Source organism: Pecten maximus, chromosome 2, assembly GCF_902652985.1.
Source record: "Pecten maximus chromosome 2, xPecMax1.1, whole genome shotgun sequence".
Classification (NCBI taxonomy): domain Eukaryota; kingdom Metazoa; phylum Mollusca; class Bivalvia; order Pectinida; family Pectinidae; genus Pecten; species Pecten maximus.
In genome coordinates, this window is record NC_047016.1 from 36,260,075 (window position 1) to 36,278,935 (window position 18,861).

General features: G+C 37.6%; 1 protein-coding gene and 1 long non-coding RNA gene across 3 annotated transcripts; one reads left to right on the top strand and one right to left on the bottom strand.

The window, feature by feature from the left end:
* On the top strand, nucleotides 1-18,843 carry LOC117321935 (mucin-22-like). Of its 2 annotated transcripts, none has more exons than XM_033876567.1 (14): nucleotides 1-84; nucleotides 1,664-1,787; nucleotides 4,277-4,460; nucleotides 4,883-5,038; nucleotides 5,416-5,547; nucleotides 5,752-5,823; nucleotides 6,446-6,557; nucleotides 7,955-8,141; nucleotides 8,467-8,571; nucleotides 9,041-9,143; nucleotides 12,035-12,232; nucleotides 12,391-12,545; nucleotides 13,349-13,501; nucleotides 14,624-18,843. In XM_033876567.1, exons 2-14 carry the CDS (start codon nucleotides 1,698-1,700, stop codon nucleotides 18,107-18,109), a joined length of 5,133 nt encoding a protein of 1,710 aa, XP_033732458.1. In that variant the 5' UTR covers nucleotides 1-84; nucleotides 1,664-1,697; the 3' UTR covers nucleotides 18,110-18,843. The 2 variants fall into 2 exon arrangements, with proteins under 2 accessions (XP_033732458.1, XP_033732459.1); XM_033876568.1 differs by having other exon boundaries at nucleotides 3-43.
* On the bottom strand, nucleotides 7,043-8,474 carry LOC117321940. Its single transcript, XR_004531434.1, has 2 exons — nucleotides 8,049-8,474; nucleotides 7,043-7,457 (listed from the first exon to the last, which is right to left on the bottom strand). It is a non-coding gene; the product is annotated as an uncharacterized LOC117321940 (long non-coding RNA).
* Nucleotides 18,844-18,861: the final 18 nt, after the last annotated feature.

Here is an 18,861-nt window from a genome sequence, read left to right on the forward strand (position 1 = left end):
TGAAGAATGGCGTCAACGTACTCATGTGGATTTGGACAGGCGTGTTAGTAAATATGATCGGAACTGTGGACATGAGTGATCAAAGTCAGTTTCTTGCAGCACAGATGATATTGATGTATTGATTTTACAGATTTATAGGGATTAGGGAGAGTCGTCAAAATGGAAAATGTAAAATTTTGGTACACAAAATGTTCGGTTGCATGTATTTTCTCCCAACTTAGCTCCACTTTAAATGCATTGCAGAAGTTGAACGCCCGCGTCATTACTACTTGGCGTAGTATCAATATGTAATAATCATAAATACCCATTGTAAATACCCCTCAACTGAAAATGTAATTATTTTAATAATTTTAATATGCTTATATTATGATATTCTTATAAAAAAAATAAGGCATCAACGATCACTTGAGACAGGTCCCAAGGTGCATAAAAACTACAATACTTACACCGGCCTAAATTAAAGCTGGTGGTTCTCCTACCAAAGGAGGGAAATACAGAAGAAGAAGAAGTATGTGACATGTAGGCCATCATTCAGTGGCATCCTACCATGTAGTATAAAGCATTGTGATAATGAGATCCAAACAATGAGAATTTAATTAATGCAATCATCAGCATGTCATTTAATTTCACCCAATACAACAAAGTGACACATTTGAGTTTCCTTTGGCCCTGACACCAGTTCTGGTTCCTGCACCGTCTGTGGTGTCAGGGCCAGACTTGAGAGGACGCTATAGGGCTACCGATCGCGATTTGGCAGCTAGTAATTAAAAAGCGTTAATATATAATTAGAAATATAAGCTTAATTTTTCCTTATATTTCACATGCACACATTGCACGCATAGTTGTTATAGCCACTAGCGGATACGGCTGGGGGGGGTGGGGGGGTGGGGTGTCAAGTCAGGACCCCCCCCCCCCTCTTTCAGATGAAATTTTTTTTATAGCCTTAAAAAAATAAAAATGCAAACGCCTATGTGCCAACCCCTCCCCACTTATCAAAAAACTTATATCCCCGAAAGATTGCAAAATTTGCTAGATCTATAATCATTTCGTTTTCCGAAATTTTGGCCCTCAGATCTAGACCCCTCACCCAAAAACAATATAAATGTCTTTTATGATAACATATTTTGGTATTTCTGGCTAATTTTATCATTTAACTTATATTCATAATATATAAAACTTAATTTTGGCACAGTGCATGGTTTTTATGAAAGACCTGTTCATTTCAAAAGCGAGATGAATATAAAGTGTTGTCATTTTTCATGTTGAATATAAAATTTACTTGTTGAATTCTTAGTAAACATTTGATGCATTGATTAATGCCAAGTGAACATTCAATATGTTACAACTAGTTTTAATGTGTTAGCGTTTAACAAGCTAAATTCTAAATCTAAGGAAATTTGTTTTAAAATTCATTAAATTAACCGCATTAAATGCTAATGCTTTAAATATTATCTCATTTTCTATATGAATTAACAGCCTTAACCTTCATACATAGGTTTGCTTTTAACAGAGTGTTTGATTTGGACTGAGATCTCTCTTGATTCTGAGTATTAGATCAGACTGGTAGTTCAGATGAAAGAAAATTGATCGGACATAATTTACATATACATATATGTATGTCATAGTTAATGTATGTAGTGAGTGTATTCTTTGTAATTGACAGAAACTTTCAATTTATGAAGACCTAATTTAATGAAATGGAAAATCACCAAGGTAATGCTGTCTTCCCTCAGTTGGCCACAGTGGACCACCCTATAGTTGCAATAGATTTGGAGAGTGGACATGAGGTATATACTAATTAGCAGAATTCTTATCATAATAATGGGGTTGAATGTTTTTTGTGTAAACATGTACACAAACTTAAGAGATTTTTGGGACTGTGATATATTTGTCCCAGACTCTTGCATTTCCATTGTGGGACTCGCTCAAATGTGGCTATAATATTTATATCTCTTGATATTAGGACTCAGGAAATTTTTAATTGTAATATTGTTCTGAATTAAGACAAACTTCTTTGAATTCAGACTATTTTCAGTTAAATGATCAATCAGCTTACACTAAGGGGAATGTAAAAATTGCAGTTTAGTAAAAATATGGACAAATGCTGTTTCACTGTGCTACAAAAGTAATATAAGCACACCCCTACTTTGTCAAAGTTTATATGTGTTAGCCCCTTAAGTATAGGAGGAATGTACTGACAGTAGATTACTTTATTCTTATTTCAGAATTCAAATTAATTATCAACAGAATGTTAAACATGATGGTTTCCATTTCCCAATTGTTTATTTTCCATTTCTTGATAGTAATGCCCCTGCTTCCCCAATGCCCTATCGTCAACATTTATTGGATATTTTTAGCTCACCTGGTCGGAAGGACCATGGTGAGCTTATGCCATACCGTGGCGTCTGTCGTCCGTTGTCTGTCCGTCCGTCGTCCGTCCGTCAACAATTGACTTATTTGACTTCTTCTTCATAACCGCTGATCGGAATTTGAACAAATTTGGTCAGAAGCATCCCTATGGGTAGGGGACTCAAAATTGTACAAATGATAGGGCTGACCCCCTGGGGGCCTCTGGGGCGGGGCCAAAAGGGGTCAATTTGGCGCTATAGATATATAAACGACTTCTTCTCTGAAACCAAGCAAAGGCTATCACTCATATTTACCTGGTAGCATCATTATGGGGTGGGGATTCAAACTTGTATAAATGATGGGGCTGACCCCCCAGGGGCCTGAGGGGCAGGGCCGAATGTGGGCAATCCGGCTATATTGATATAAAAGACTTCTTCTCTGAAACCGAGCAATGGCTGTCACTCATATTTGCCTGGTAGCATCACTACAGGGTGGGGATTCAAAATTGTATAAAAGATGGGACTGACCCCTCAGGGGCCTGAGGGGCGGGGCCAAATGTGGTCAATTGGGCTATATTCATATAATTGACTTCTTCTCTGGAACCAAGCAATGGATATCTCTCATATTTAACTGGTAGCAGTATTATGGGGTGGGGATTCAAAATTGTACAAATTATGGGGCTGACCCCCCAGGGGCCTGAGAGGCGGGGCCTAATGTGGTCAATCCGGCTATATTATATAAACGACTTCTCTGAAATGGAGCAATGGCTGTCGCTCATATTTGCCTGGTAGCATCATTATGGGGTGGGGATTCAAAATTGTACAAATTATGGGGCTGACCCCCCAGGGGCCTGAGGGGCGGGCCGAATGTGGGCAATCCGGCTATATTGATATAAATCTCATATTTTACTGGTAGCATCACCTTGGGGTAGGAATTCGAAATTGTACAAATGACAGGGCCGACCCCCCTGGGGGCTGAGGGGTGGGGCCAAAAGGGGTCAGTTTTGCAGAATTGATATAAACGACTTCTGCTCTGAAATTAAGCAATGGATATCGTTCATATTTGCCTGGTAGCATCCCTATTGGGTGGGGATTCAAAATTGTACAAATGGTGGGGCTGACCCCCCCAGGGGTCTGAGGGGCGGGGCCAAAATCGGTCAATTTGTTTAAACAACTTCTTCTCTGAAACTAAGCAATGGCTATTACTCACATTTGTATGGTAGCATGGTTATGGGGTGGGGATTCAAAATTGTAAAAATGTTGGGGTTGACTCAGGCCGCCAGGGGGCTGAGGGGTGGGGCCAAAAGGGGTCAATTTGGCTAAATTGATTTAACAACTTATTCTCTGAAACTTAGCAATGGTTTGACTGGTAGCATCCTATTGGGGTAGGGATTCAAAATTGCATAAAGGAAGGAGCTGACCCCCCCAGGGGGCCGAGAGCAGGGTCAAAAGGGGTCAATTGGTCTAAACAAGTTCTTCTCTGAAACTAAGCAATGGATATCAGTCACATTTGTGTGGTAGCATCCCTATGGGGTCGTGCCAAAAGTCAATTTCATTTCATGGATTAATGCACTTTTTTGGCATTTTTAGTATTAAAATAAAACATGTACCCATATAAAATGCATATGATATATATTGACATAGCAATACCAGCGACAAATATACTTAAGCATCATTCTTGTTTCATATCTCATGAAACCAGGTGAGCGATACATGCCCTCTGGACCTCTTGTTTTTCATTACGCTAAAAAATGTGTTCAAAATGTTCAAAACATCCAGCATCAGCCTACTTAAAAAAACTCTACTTATTATGGTTCTTGAATTACCAAATTATATGTAACCTTTAGATATAAATTACTTTTCTGTTGTGAAAATTAAGTTTAAACTGTACCAGACTAATCTAGTTTTCCTGTACTTTATGTGCCCAGGACAAGTCAGTCTGTGACAGAGATAACAATGTGAGAAAGAGTGTCAGATGTAAGCGACCACCCCAGTCCTTCTCGCCAGGCCTAGATGGCACTGTGGGTGAGCGCAATGAATCAAGTAAAACCAAGAAACAGAGGACAAAGTCAGCTACTGCACCAGACCGACCTTGTGATCTCATGCCAAATGGTTAGTGAAATACAGACATGTATGGATGACAATCTGCTAAAGCTCAGCTATATTTGAATAGAGAATACCTGCAACACGATTACAGTCATCTATTTTAGCTTCGAATCTTATCCAATTTATATTGAGTATCCAATGCATAGCTAGCACAGCATCTGTTTGTGGAGAGTTAATTTTGTGCAAACAGTGGGTTTATTCTCACAAATTCTTTTTACATTTAATCTGGTTTATATTTAAGACAATCATAAAATTCATAGTGAAAAAAGTTACAAATGTACATCTTTTCAATATAAAGAATTTAGATGCACTAAATCAACTCTGCTGTAAAATTTAAATGTTTTCCAGCCATGAAGAACTGATGAAATTGAAATGTAAATATAAAATTTATACAAGTTTTGGAAAGAAACATTTTTTTTTAATTATAGGTGATCCTTTCCTGTGTGACCTGTGTATGTCTCCCTACGTCATCAACAGATCACTCAAACGTTCTCTCAAAAACAAAAGGTCCAAACACAATCCTGCTCCCCGTAACAAGATGGACCCTCTCACAGGGAAGATTCTGATGCTGTGTAATGCATGTAGTAAGTATATAAAATGGTTTCTGCATATGCATGTATGATAAAATGTTGTAGAAGGAGAGACAGTCATGCATGTACGATAAGTGTCACACATCTATGTAGTATTGTACGATAAAGTAGTATATAGGACAAGTGTTACTCATCCATGTACAATAAAATGATGTAAGATAAGTGTCCCAAATGTATGTACAATAAGATGATGTAGAACGAGTGTCACACATGACACATCCATGTACGAATACTTCCATCATCAGTCTTATTATGATACTTTTTCAAAGATTGTACCTACCATCTATCCTATGTTTTCAATTCTGAAAAATTAACGCAACTACAAAATAATTTCTTTTTATAATTCTTGACAAAAACAATTTTTTTTTTAGGCATAACTTTTGACAGACCACGAAAACCTAGAAAGATAGTTCCAGTGCCAACAGCAGAAGAGATGGAAAAATATCTGGAAGGTGCAAAACATTTTGCTAAACACCTGGCTGAAAAAATGAATAGACCCGAGGGTAAGTACTAAACTAATAAGTAAATGTGTGAAGCTTGAAAATGGGACATTGTATAAACATTTAAATGGTAATAAAATATCTAAGCTTGCGAGTTAGTATTCATGTAATACATTCACAATATAACTGCTTTTGACAGAAAAGAAAGGACAGAAAAGTAGTTACCAATTTGAGAAGTATAAGAATTTTTTTGTTTTTTTTTTCCAGCTGAAAGGTTATACTGTCCAGTGGTCCGACCTAAGACATGTGCATGCTTACAAAGATACATCAGTGGTGATGGTGAGTTGACTGAACATTGTATCACCGTACCTGTCCCCAGTGTTTATCTGAAAATAAATCCCTGCCAACAAATAGGCCCCCTAATCTTCAGTTTTGCAAAAATCATCAGTTTTAGAATAGTAAGTTATTGGGAGGGGGCTGATTTTGGGATAAATAATGTACAAGCTATGGGTTGTTTTATGCAGTAGTAAGTATATACATACCTAGAATAGTTTAAGGAAGTCCATTAAAAATTCTTAGTTTATTTGATTAAAAAAAAGACTCGGTACAAAACAAAATGGATGTATATCAGAGCTGGTTTTATCACTTAAGGAATGTTTCATGTAATTCCAAGCATTATAACACAATATGAAGGTTCAAATGCTTCTTGTTAAGAAAGCTACCAATTAAAACTTTTTGATTGAAGGTCCAATATAGGTTGAATGAAATATTTAAAGGGGGATGGTAAAAAAGGGCGCAAAAAATTAGAAATAAGACCGTTTTTACCTGGTACTGTAACTGACAAAAGGCCTGACACTTATCATGTATTGTATGGTCAGATTACTAATATGAATATGTGTATGATGTAAGTGTTAATGTAAATGTATCAGTACATTTATCACTATGGGTTCTTGTTACCAAGGGGACTCTGACGGGTTTGATACACGAGCTAAAGCTATGATTGACTTGTTAATGAAGGCCAAGGAACTCAGCTCAGAGAAGTGTTATTCTAAGGACATTGAGACAAAGAGAAAGTAAGTATATGTAACAAAGGCACCTGTGTGGTGTCAAGAATTGTCAGTGTTAATCTATTTGCTAGCTTCTCAACTCTGATTAACGAACAGCTTAAAATTTTATATGTATACAATTTTTTGTAAGTATATGTAGCTAGGCTGAGTGGTTAAGGTGTTCCCACACTTCATCACTAGCCCTCCACCTCTGGGTTGCGAGTTTGAAACCTACGTAGGCCGTTGGTTTTTCTCCTGGTACTACAGGTTTCCTCCACCTCCAAATCCTGGCATATCCTTAAATGACCCTGGCTGTTAATTGAACGTTAAACAAAAACAAACCAAAAGTGAAGCTATAAGTTCTGGGGACTGATTACTCCCACACTTTAGTCTTCAGTATCTTTGCAGAAAGTGCTTGCTTGGAATTGTTTTTTCTGACAGGTCAGAAGGTCTGCATGTTATTGATTAGAGTATATTGGATGAAAGACTGAAGGAAATTACTTACATGGGACTGTTTTATGGATTGCATTTTATTATTCACTCACCTCACCATTTATTACATAAATTTCTTGTTGAATTAATTACATAAGATGAGGTTCCCAATAGTTTAAGGTTGTCTGTCTGCCTTTCTGTTCTTCTGTTTGTATTTGGTGTCTGCACATCTCAAGTTCTGTGGGTCCAATTGCACTCAGACATTATCCAGTGCTTTCTTGGAAGAAAATTCTTGCTTAGGATAGCATTACATGGCCTGGAGTAAAAGGTCATGGTCACTGTTGCTTTAAATGAAGAATCAGACAGTTTATGCACAATATCTCAAATTTTGTAAGACCAATTGCATTCGGACTTTATCCAGTGTTTCCTTATAAAGCATGTTTACTTGGAATATCCGTTGAGGCCCATAGGTCAAAGATCAAGGTCACTATTACACTAAAAAAAAGAAGAAAAAACAGTTAATGTATGATATCTGGAGTTCTGAAAGCTCATGATTCCACTCAGACTTTGATCAATTTCCTAGAAAAAAAAGCTGCTTTTTGATAGGATTTCCTGCCTCAGGTAAAGGTCAGGGTCACTTGAATATGAGCAGTATCTTAAAGTACTATACAGATTCAGACTTTATTCCATGCTTCCTCTAAGAAAGTACAAAATATTTCCTGAAGCTCTCAGCTGATGTATTTCATCATATTTTTATAATATCAAATAATAATGTAAAAGATAAATATGTTGTTTTTTCCACATAAGACTACATATTCCAACAGTAATTAAATTGAAACATGTAACACTAGGTTCAGATCAATCTTAGAGATACATAATTGTGGGCCTGTTTTGATGTGTCATATTGCTCTAGTAGTAACTTTTCTATTTTATTTTTCATTACAGACTAAGTTCAGTTATATAATAGTACTCTTTTTGACTGATGTTTCTAGGAGGATGGGTCCTAAAAATCAAGGTATAGGCATAGGAAATGGACAAAAGCGATCCAAGGCGTTTGAAGAGTTCGTTCTCTCCCAGAGGACGTACCTCAAGAATGATATAAAGCTGTGTGAGAGAGCTGTACAAAAGGTCCTGATGTACTCCAACAACTTCCTCCACAAAAAACTTGTCACTGAAAAGGTAAAACCATAGCTGACAGACAATACCTGATCATTATTATAAACATTCTTGTTAGGTTTTGTGACACTTTTCTACCGTGACATGTGATGTACTAATCAATCAACAGTGTTTTATTTAAGTGTTACATATATTTTTAGCAATATCATTGATAAATGTGGTATCCAGTTGGTATTTAGTTTGATATGAGACATTTCCAAATTAAAAGTTAAATTGATACTTTATGCAGATGTTATTTGGAGATATATTGCTTTAGAAGCAATAACTAAGTAAAATTTCCTTTCTTATAACATGATATTGTGTTGATTGATGTTCTGTGTGATTACAGAGTTTGTGTCGTGCTAAGCCTGTTAATGGAATGGCCAGGAAAGGCCTCCTACAGCCATTTGATACACTGCCCCAGACTCGGTGTTGTGTGGACAACTGTGTAATGGTATGCTACTTAATACAGATACACTGTAAGATACCTCTGTCTATTTCAGAATAGCTGATATCCTATTAGATTTATGTTTATTTTTAAGATGTAATCTATTGACCCTAATGTAACAGAGCACATGATGAATTGAATTTAAATCACTGCCTCCGCTAGGGATCGAACCCGGGACCTCTGGCTTACTAGTCTTACGCTCAACCGATCGAGCTAAAGAGAAGATCTCTCTAGCCGAGCGGTATATTGAAGCTAGTATTTACCAGGGTTACATATGTATATACTGGTATTACAATGCAAATATTTGACATAAGATATTTAGTACGAACTGTGATACCATAAATTCTGAAAATGTGAAATATAGATGTTTTAAAATATGAACTACATGCACAAACTTTCATTTATCAGCAATAATTTGACTATCGCTCAAAAATATTGGGCTAGATTTATAATAATTAACACCTTGTTTTGTCAGATGGCAATTACTCACAAGAAGCTGCTTCAGGATTGGAGGAATAGATCTAACAAAGGCCAATCAGAGCACAGGAGAGTTATAGCCGAGATGTTGACTCCATCTGGTAAGTTTGTGTGTTTTTCAATGTCAAAGGTCAATATAACCTGTATGACAGTTAAGGTAAGAGGAATGGTATTTTTCATTCACCTCAAAATTATGATTATGGGGATATGTATATGATATTTAATCTCCCTTTCTACCACAATACCCTGTGTTATTCAACTCCCAGACCATCAGTTAATCATTACAGCTGTTGATTAACAATCTGTTTATACCACACATGGTTTAAACTCTGTACGCATTTTGATTGGCTAACACGGTGAACTTTGACCCAAGCTGCAATTGTTATTGACGTCATCAATAATCTAATGACGTCACATCACCGGGTCCCGGACGTCAACGGTACACTTTATTTGCATACGCGAAATTATACTTGGCCACGTTTCCCTTTGATTCAAACCGATATTATTGTGGTAGAAACAGGTCACACAACTCGAAATTGTTGGATATGGAATTTATTTCACACTCGTAAGTTATTTTTTAAAAGTTGCAAAAAACACTCGCTAAAGCTCGTGTCTTTTGTAACTTTTAAAAAATAACTTACTCGTGTGAAATAAATTCCATATCCAACAACCACTCGTTGTGTAACCTCTATATCATTAGTGCCTGATGTGATTGTTTCAGGTTAAGATTTGGAAATACATACAAAGTGTTTTAGGTAAAGATAATGGATTATATGCCAAGTGTTTATAAGTTTGTCAGAACAAAGTCAAGCGGAGCTAATGCTGTACCCCTGGCAATGGTTTCCGTAAACATCTAGGTTAAAATTATTATAAAACCGTGTTGTGTCCGTACTAATATGGATACAGCTTAGGTATATCACATGTGTGTTTCTTGTGACAAGACTTTTCCATTGCCCATCTTGGCTGACATTTGACCTATTATCAGAAAAACTTTAACCTTGGCCACAGTAACAATGCAATATAGAGCTTTCATTTTTGACATGTGCGTTCCATGCCACGAAATCTTTTATTTGGTAATACATTCGTAGACCTGCTGGCGTTGACCCTTACCTTTTACCTACTTTTAAAAACTCAATTGACAAACTATGTTGTCTTCTGACGACTCTTGTTTTTAGCCCACCATCATCAGATGGTGGGCTATTCAAATCGCCCTGCGTCCGTGGTCCGTCGTCCGTCCGTCCGTCCGTCCCTCCGTCCGTCCCTCCGTCCGTAAACAATTCTTGTTATCGCTATTTCTCAGAAAGTACTGAAGGGATCTTTCTCAAATTTCATATGAAGGTTCCCCTTGGTGCCTAGTTATGCATATTGCGTTTTGAGACCAATCGGAAAACAACATGGCCGACAGGCAGCCATCTTGGATTTTGACAATTGAAGTTTGTTATCGCTATTTCTCAGAAAGTACTGAAGGGATCTTTCTCAAATTTCATATGTAGGTTCCCCTTGGTGCCTAGTTATGCATATTGCGTTTTGAGACCAATCGGAAAACAACATCGCCGACAGGCAGCCATCTTGGATTTTGACAATTGAAGTTTGTTATCGCTATTTCTCAGAAAGTACTGAAGGGATCTTTCTCAAATTTCATATGAAGGTTCCCCTTGGTGCCTAGTTATGCATATTGCATTTTGAGACCAATTGGATAACAACATGGCCGACAGGCAGCCATCTTGGATTTTGACAATTGAAGTTTGTTATCGCTATTTCTGAGAAAGTACTGAAGGGATCTATCTCAAATTTCATATGAAGGTTCCCCTTGGTGCCTAGTTATGCATATTGCATTTTGAGACCAATCTGAAAATAACATGGCCGACAGGCAGCCATCTTGGATTTTGACAATTGAAGTTTGTTATCGCTATTTCTGAGAAAGTACTGAAGGAATCTTTCTCAAATTTCATATGAAGGGGCCCCTTGGTGCCTAGTAATGCATATTGCGTTTTGAGACCAATCAGGGAAAAAAATGGCCGACAGGCAGCCATCTTGGATTTTGACAATTGAAGTTTGTTATCGCTATTTCTCAGAAAGTACTGAAGGGATCTTTCTCAAATTTCATATGTAGGTTCCCCTCGGTGCCTGGTTATGCATATTGCATTTTGAGACCAATCTGAAAATAACATGGCCGACAGGCAGCCATCTTGGATTTTGACAATTGAAGTTTGTTATCGCTATTTCTCAGAAAGTACTGAAGGGATCTTTCTCAAATTTCATATGTAGGTTCCCCTTGGTGCCTCTTTATGCATATTGCGTTTTGAGACCAATCGGAAAACAACATGGCCGACAGGCAGCCATCTTGGATTTGACAATTGAAGTTTGTTATCACTATTTCTGAGAAAGTATTTAAGGGATCTTTCTCAAATTTCATATGTAAGTTTCCCTTGGTGCCTAGTTATGCATATTGCGTTTTGAGACCAATCTGAAAACAACATGGCCGACAGGCAGCCATCTTGGATTTTGACAACTGAAGTTTGTTATCGCTATTTCTGAGAAAGTACTGAAGGGATCTTTCTCAAATTTCATATGGAGGTTCCCCTTGGTGCCTCATTATGCTTATTGCATTTTGAGATCAATTGGAAAACAATATGGCAGACAGACCGCCATCTTGGATTTTGACAATTTAAGTTTGTTATCTCTATTTCTCAAAGTACTGAAGGGATCTTTCTCAAATTTCATATGTAGGTTCCCCTTGGTCCCTTGTATTGCATTTTTGGACCAGTCTGTCCTGAAAACAACCTGGCAAACAAACAGCCATTATCGTTAAATCTCAAATTTCTTATATAGCTAGGATTCCCTTGTTTGAAAAGTACTGGAGGGATATCTCAATTTGCACAGATTAGTAAAAGGAAGGGAAAAATAGAGAGAAGATCAATCTGACATAGAACCTATAAAGATCATTCAATGGTGGGCGCCAAGATCCCTCTGGGATCTCTTGTTTCTGTAGCTGGAGCAAGGACCAACTGTTACACATTCATCACCATGGTTACGGGGTCATCACGTAGCACAATTGTCCAGGTGAGCCATCAAATGAAGCAAACAGGCGGCGAGAGGGAGCCACCTACTCACGGAATGAAAAAGTTCTGGCAGTGCAACAGTCGCCGAAAAAGTACAGAGACGATGAGTCCAACAAAAAATTCCTCTAGTAAGACATGTTGTGTGTAATCGTATCAGTCCAACAAAAGTTTCCTCCTCTAAGTTAAGTAGTTGAGACGGCAGGTTGTGTGTGTACATACTTCATCCTTAAATTTTTCTACCGAGCCAAATTTGTATTCTTTTTCATTTTCTGCTATTGTTTTGCAGACTTGGGGAAAACTAGTAGCAGTACAACATTCACTCATTCTGTAGCACCACCTATCTCTAAACAGAGTATGACGGCATCATCCCACAATTCTACAACAGCTTCAAACATCATCATCCCTGTGTCTGTGAACTCTACCAGCTCTGGTGGATCAAGTGTAAGTTATTAAATGTTTTATTTAATCAACAGGAACTGGTCAATTGTCTCAGAGATTCAGACAAAATTTTGTTTCAAATCTTAAATATCTAGCCAGATTGTATTTCAAATATTTATTCTGTAGTTATCACAAACCTTGGTCCAAGGTGAAGATTAAAATCTAAACAGACAATATAATGCCACATAAAGTATTCAATATCAGTGTTATTCTTTCAATACTACACAATTACGGCACATTGTTTTTATCGATATGACAGATAACCAATATCGATCGACCAAGTTTGGATGCCAAGGATGATATTGGTTGTTTGGCCTCCATAAATAATCATATCAAAACATTTACATAACTGTTTCATTACTTTTTGATTTCAATTTTTAGAGCACAATGACATTTAAACTTCATCATATTTGATAATATTTACAATGTCATAAACAACGCATTGTTGATAAAACTTAGTATTGCACTCTCACGCAAATTAACAAAATATGTCTGACAAATCTGATTGGATGAAATTACACAATGTCACAGACAGTCAAGGGGCATTCAGTATCATGTTTTATTGCTGTCGCAGAGAGTAATTTGATGTTAAACAGAATAGCCTGTTATCTGGTGTAGACCAATAAACATCTAATGCAAAACTGAAAATGTCATAAAATCAACCATTAGAGGTGCATTTCAATTCAATCATATTAAACATCTAGTTCATATCAACACTGAATTATCATAAAATCAGTTTCATCTACACCTGATTATGTTTCTGTAGGTTAATTATGTAGCTCTTTCATAAAAAAATTGTTTTACAGTTAACAGTACAGCGACAACAGCTTCTACAGATACAGCAGCAGATGTTTGAACAACAAGTGCAGCAGCAACAGCAACAGCATCTTCTACAACAACAGCTTCTTCAGCACACCATTATGCAACAAATCGGACAAGCAACTGACGGCATGCCACAGGTATGTAATATACAATATCAACTGTCCAAACTGGACCGTCGCTACTATGATCAAAATACTTGGTCACCTTACAGGGATGACCATTTCATCAAAAACTTAGTGAAACTCTCTGCGGGTCATCACAAACTTAAGCACCTTGGCTTATTGTAAGGACCAGCCTATTGTCATGGCAGTTACGCCCATTTTAGCTATGATTGTAGACTCAATCTTATCTTGAGAATTACTAGAGTTTTGAAAAAATTTGTGAGATGTGACTGACTTTTCTATGCTTATGGGCAATTAATCATGATCGCACAACCACTATACTTTTCATCTAAACCTTATGAAACTCTGTTCATAAATTTTAGATTCAGCCGATTTTTTGATGGCAGTTTTGCCACATCCTCGATATTTTAGACAGATCCCTGTCCCATTTACTATTCCAACAGTTGTCATTTGTGTATTCTGATCTAATCTGCTATTTTGCCCAGTTTTTATATCTTAATTAACAAGTACTTTTTGGTGGAGTGGTAATCGGGGTGGATTGAGTAGAGAGGAGTATTAATCAGCCTTCCTGGGATCATATTGCCTATTACTATTATTAGAAATTGAAATTTAACATAGATGTTAATATAGGTAGGCCTTCTTAACAAAGTATTAGCCACTGCTAATGAATTCACTGTTAATTAATTCTTCTGCCTATAATTTGGGGGTAACTTAACCAAAGTTTACTGCACCTATTGCTTTCGCAAAACCTTGCTTGGCAATAACTCACTTTTGGCCCTAGTGTTGAAAATCTGCCCAAACCGTAAAGGATTATCTCCCTTGTCAAACCAAAATCTATGAAATTATTTTCTACCACTGTTTGCTTTATATTCAGGTGAAGAACTGGTTAGTCTGTCATCAATTTAATGGGGTAGCATGTCATTCTACAATGATTTTTTATTTCCTTTTAAATGAAAAAAGTTGAGAAAGTATTAATTTTATACGAAGGTGTAAACACAAAATTTTGCTACAATTACATAACAAGTCAACACTCCCATAATATAAATGGGGATACATCATTGATAAACCATACAACTTCACAGAAATATTAGTAGTTTTATAAATCTAATAAAAGAAATGTAATTTGTATTGTTTCAGAACCTTCCTATGCTGCAGACTATGATCGATCAATTGAATGTACAGATTCAGAACACACAACAGCAGCTCCAGTTATCTTTGAGAACCATGAATATGATTGGATCACAGCCTGTTGGTAGTGGTGCCATTGGATCAACACAAAACATGCTAACCAATGCTGAAAACAGCAGTGTTATAGAAACAACATCTCGTGGAAATTTTCTAGGTGTGGAGTCGGCACCAAATACACATTCAAACCTGATACAGATATGTGGAACCCTGGAAACGGCTAATCTTTCTCAACAGCAATCAAGTGTCATGGCATCCAGTAACATTGGTACACATATCCAGACATCTGATCAAGGAGGACTCGGTCAAACTACAAACCAGATCTTATCAACTCTCTCACCACAGGATCAACAGTACTTGAATCAGCTGTCACCTTCACAGATGCAAGGACAAACACATAGCCGTATGAATAATTCACAAAACTATTGCAATAATTTATCACTGCAGAGCAACGGACAAACAATCATCCAAGTCCAGCAATCACCAGCAATTCCTTCATCGCACCATACACAATATGTCCAAACATTCGTGCCAGGGTCACAGCTCAATAAAGGTAGGGGGAATTTGAATGATAACGGTTCATTAGAACAGTTTGTTATCCAAACTTATCCCAGCACGAATCAATGTGTTCAGGAAAACCCTGCCAGAAGTTCACAGAATAGTGTATTGGTTCAACAGCTGAACGCCCCTGTAAATCAAGGACCACGCCTTACAGTGCCTCCTTTACTTCTTGTCAACCAACAGCAGGTTGATTGTGGTGATGGTCTTCCAAGTGCATCTCACCTAAGTAAAGAGTTGTATGATATCCCAGAAAGTGGATACCAGCAAAATTCCACCCGTATAGACACTGAACATAGTTTATTACATACTCCTATTTTAGATCTTACCCCAAGTGTTGTGACACCATTTGTAAGTGTACCTAGTCAGACAATCACAGAAAGTACGCTTGGAACAGTGAGTGTGATTGGTCAGACCGTCTCAGAAAACACCCTTAGAACAGTGAATGTTATTGGTCAGACTACCGCAGAAAACATGCTTGGAACAGTAAATACTATTGGTCAGACTACCACAGAAAACATGCTAGAAACTGTGAACGTCATTGGTCAGGCTACCACAGAGAACATGCTAGGAACAGTGAACGTCATTGGTCAGACTACCACGGAAAACACGCTTGGAACAGTTAGCACCATTGGTCAGACTAACACGGAAAACACGCTTGGAACAGTGAATGTGATTAATCAGACAACCACAGAAAACACTGTTGGAACAGTGAATGTGATTGGGCAGACCATTTCGGAGAACACCCTTAGATCTGTGAACGTTCATAACCAAACTACCACGGAAAACACGCTTGGAACAGTGAACTTAATTGGTCAGACCGAAAGCAATCCAGAGTCAATGACTATAGCTGAAAATACTACAATTGCAAGAAGTATTCCGGGAACAAGCACAGTAACCACTATTGAGTCGGTGACAATGACTGCCCAGAACACTAAAGAAAGTGTGCTGGAATCAGCAGCCACGACTGATCAAAACGTCACAGACAGAACTCCAGAGCAAACGATTGCGAGTGACACATCCAAAGGACGTACAGAGGGGTTTACGAGTGTGTGTGGTCAGACCAACAAAGACAACTCTTCAATTACCATGAGTGGTGGTCAGACCATGCTAGACAATGCGTCAATGAGTATCGTTAGTCAGAGCATCACAGGAAGTAGACCAGGATCACCTTGTGTGGCTGCCGTATCCTCAACCTGTGAGAACACTCAGTTATGCAACATTCCAGTCAAAAGCAGTTATCAGTCGGTCGTTTGTTCTAGTCTTGTCACGTCAGTTTTGGCAGAGGAAAACAATTCCTTTCCTGATAGAACTACAAACAACATTGGTTGTCATAGTTATACAGTAGCCTCAAACATGCGTATGTCGCAAACGTCAACAAACACCAAACCGGTAGTCACTATCTTTCATACGTCGCCTAAAAGTGCATTCCACACTCCTCAGAAACTGGCAGTGGCTACCAGTAACTGCAGTACTGTCTGTACTCCTTCTACAAACAAATCTCTACAAGTTGAAAATGCACACACACATAATATGCAAGTGACAAATTCTCTGCCAGGAAATTTGCACGAGAATATGAACATTGATGTTGTGCATAATACACGTGTGTCGAATGTTTCTGTGACTTCACTGTCAACAAGTAAGTCACGTAGTAAAACGACACGGCGTAGTCGCACAACTAAGGTAACACAAAGCCGATTCCCGACTTCTTCTGTAAGTGTTATACCATCTACGCCTTTGAACACGAGCACGTTTCTATCAGTTCCATTGATTCAAGCGATACCAAGAGGTAAATCAAACACTTCACTCAGACAGCTACCAGCGTTTTCCGTTTCTCCTTCCCAGAAACATCAAAACTGTGCACCTTTTCTACATGCTAGTGATTCGCAAACGCATTCATCTGTGTCAGAATTCAAACAGCATTTACAAGAGAATGCTTTAAATGAAAGTCATGTGCGAATTCAGCATACTGCAGCGAATGCTTATTCATCAACAATTGAGAAAGATATACACCATGCCACTCGTAAATCAACAGACGTCATAAGAACAGACCGAGCTAAATCGGCGCCGTTATCATTATCCTCACCTGGATCTCGAAACAAAGGAACGGATGAGCAGAATTTAGTATCCAGTTCTCAAGTATCTCAAGACTCTGTGTATTGCAATGTACAGACTTCTAACAATGGTCATTCAACAAGTTCACATGGCAAAAATGCTTCTTCATATCCTTCTAATCCTGTCGCGAGGCTTGCTACCCAAAGTCTTATTGGTAATACTGCAGAAAGCACGAGCCCGTATTCGGTCAGTGTTGCAACACCGCTCGTGAAGACAGTGTCAAATACTTCCCACCACGAGTTTCTTAATGTTCCCGGACCGCAACTTCAGAACAAAGTTGGTTCTCTACAACAAAGTGGGAAAGATACGCATGTTCCAGAGACTAACTCTCATCAACAACCACCAAAGAAGTTGTCATTGGAAGGCATTTCTACGTCAACTGTGCATGTGGGGTCTCAGGAGACTCCTGTGAGTGATAGTATTCTTCCTATAAATTGTACACTCGTCATCAATCCCTCGCAGAATCAGCGTGCTATGGTAGGAACAGGACAGAATCAGCCAATCATTGGCCAGATTCAACCCATGCTACCCAATGTAACTACACATACTCGGACACAGCTATTAGTAGAATCAAAGAACACTGGAGACCAACGAACTCAGTCGGCAGGAACTCTACCACAGTCGGCAACAACTCTACCATTAGTGCCCAATACTACCTTTACTATTGATTCTGACACGTTGATGAGGTTATGCCAACAGGCTTCATTGCTACGTACACCAGTAGTCAGCGTGGATATGAACCCACAAGTCAGCAAGAATTTGTAGCGTTGATACATTTATAGTAAAGGTTCATTTGAACTGAAGTCGAACATTATCACACAATTGAATATATTAAATGAGCGTTTGAATTGTAACAATCATGATAACTGCACTGTTTTCTGAAATTCAATAAATATATATATATAGATATATATACAAATGTATTGATAAATGGTTTTTAAATATCATTTTAGTTTTCACTGCTCGTTATGATATTAAGTTATGACACGGTAGTATGTTTATATACATGCATTTCTGTTTATATTTACTTATTTACATATACTTTTCGATAAATATGTTATAAGTTATAAAGCAACATAATTACTTATTTTCGGAATATTATGATTGTCCTAATCACGTGACGTCTCGCAAAAATATGAAGAGGATACTTAGTATTGATTTTTTTTTTATTTCACTCCTGTTGCTTCTTTTGATATATTTCACGTGTAAAAGATACCGAAATGTCAGTCACCCGTGTGAATAATTCATTATTAAAAGTATTTGTTGAATATTTTTCTGCAAATACATGACAAGACAACATTTGTCTAAAATTTCTAAAGTTTCTCAATGCTGATATGCTTCATGTGGTTTCGACAGTCTCGTTTTGGTTTAGATGTAAATATGTTTTTATAGCATTGAAAGATTTTATTTTAAAAAATGTGAGTTAGATACAAAATTAATTGAAACTGCAACATGTAGATGTTTGTAAATATTCCGGAGACGACCCAAGCCAAAAAAAATGGAAATAGGTGGGAAGA

Bases quoted from the DNA above. Each gene is read 5' to 3' on its own strand.
- LOC117321935 (XM_033876567.1), top strand. From the start codon at position 1,698: ATGGAAAATCACCAAGGTAATGCTGTCTTCCCTCAGTTGGCCACAGTG. The intron at 12,233-12,390 runs GTAAGACATGTT...ATTGTTTTGCAG, and splicing joins TCCAACAAAAAATTCCTCTA to ACTTGGGGAAAACTAGTAGC. The intron at 12,546-13,348 runs GTAAGTTATTAA...ATTGTTTTACAG, and splicing joins CCAGCTCTGGTGGATCAAGT to TTAACAGTACAGCGACAACA.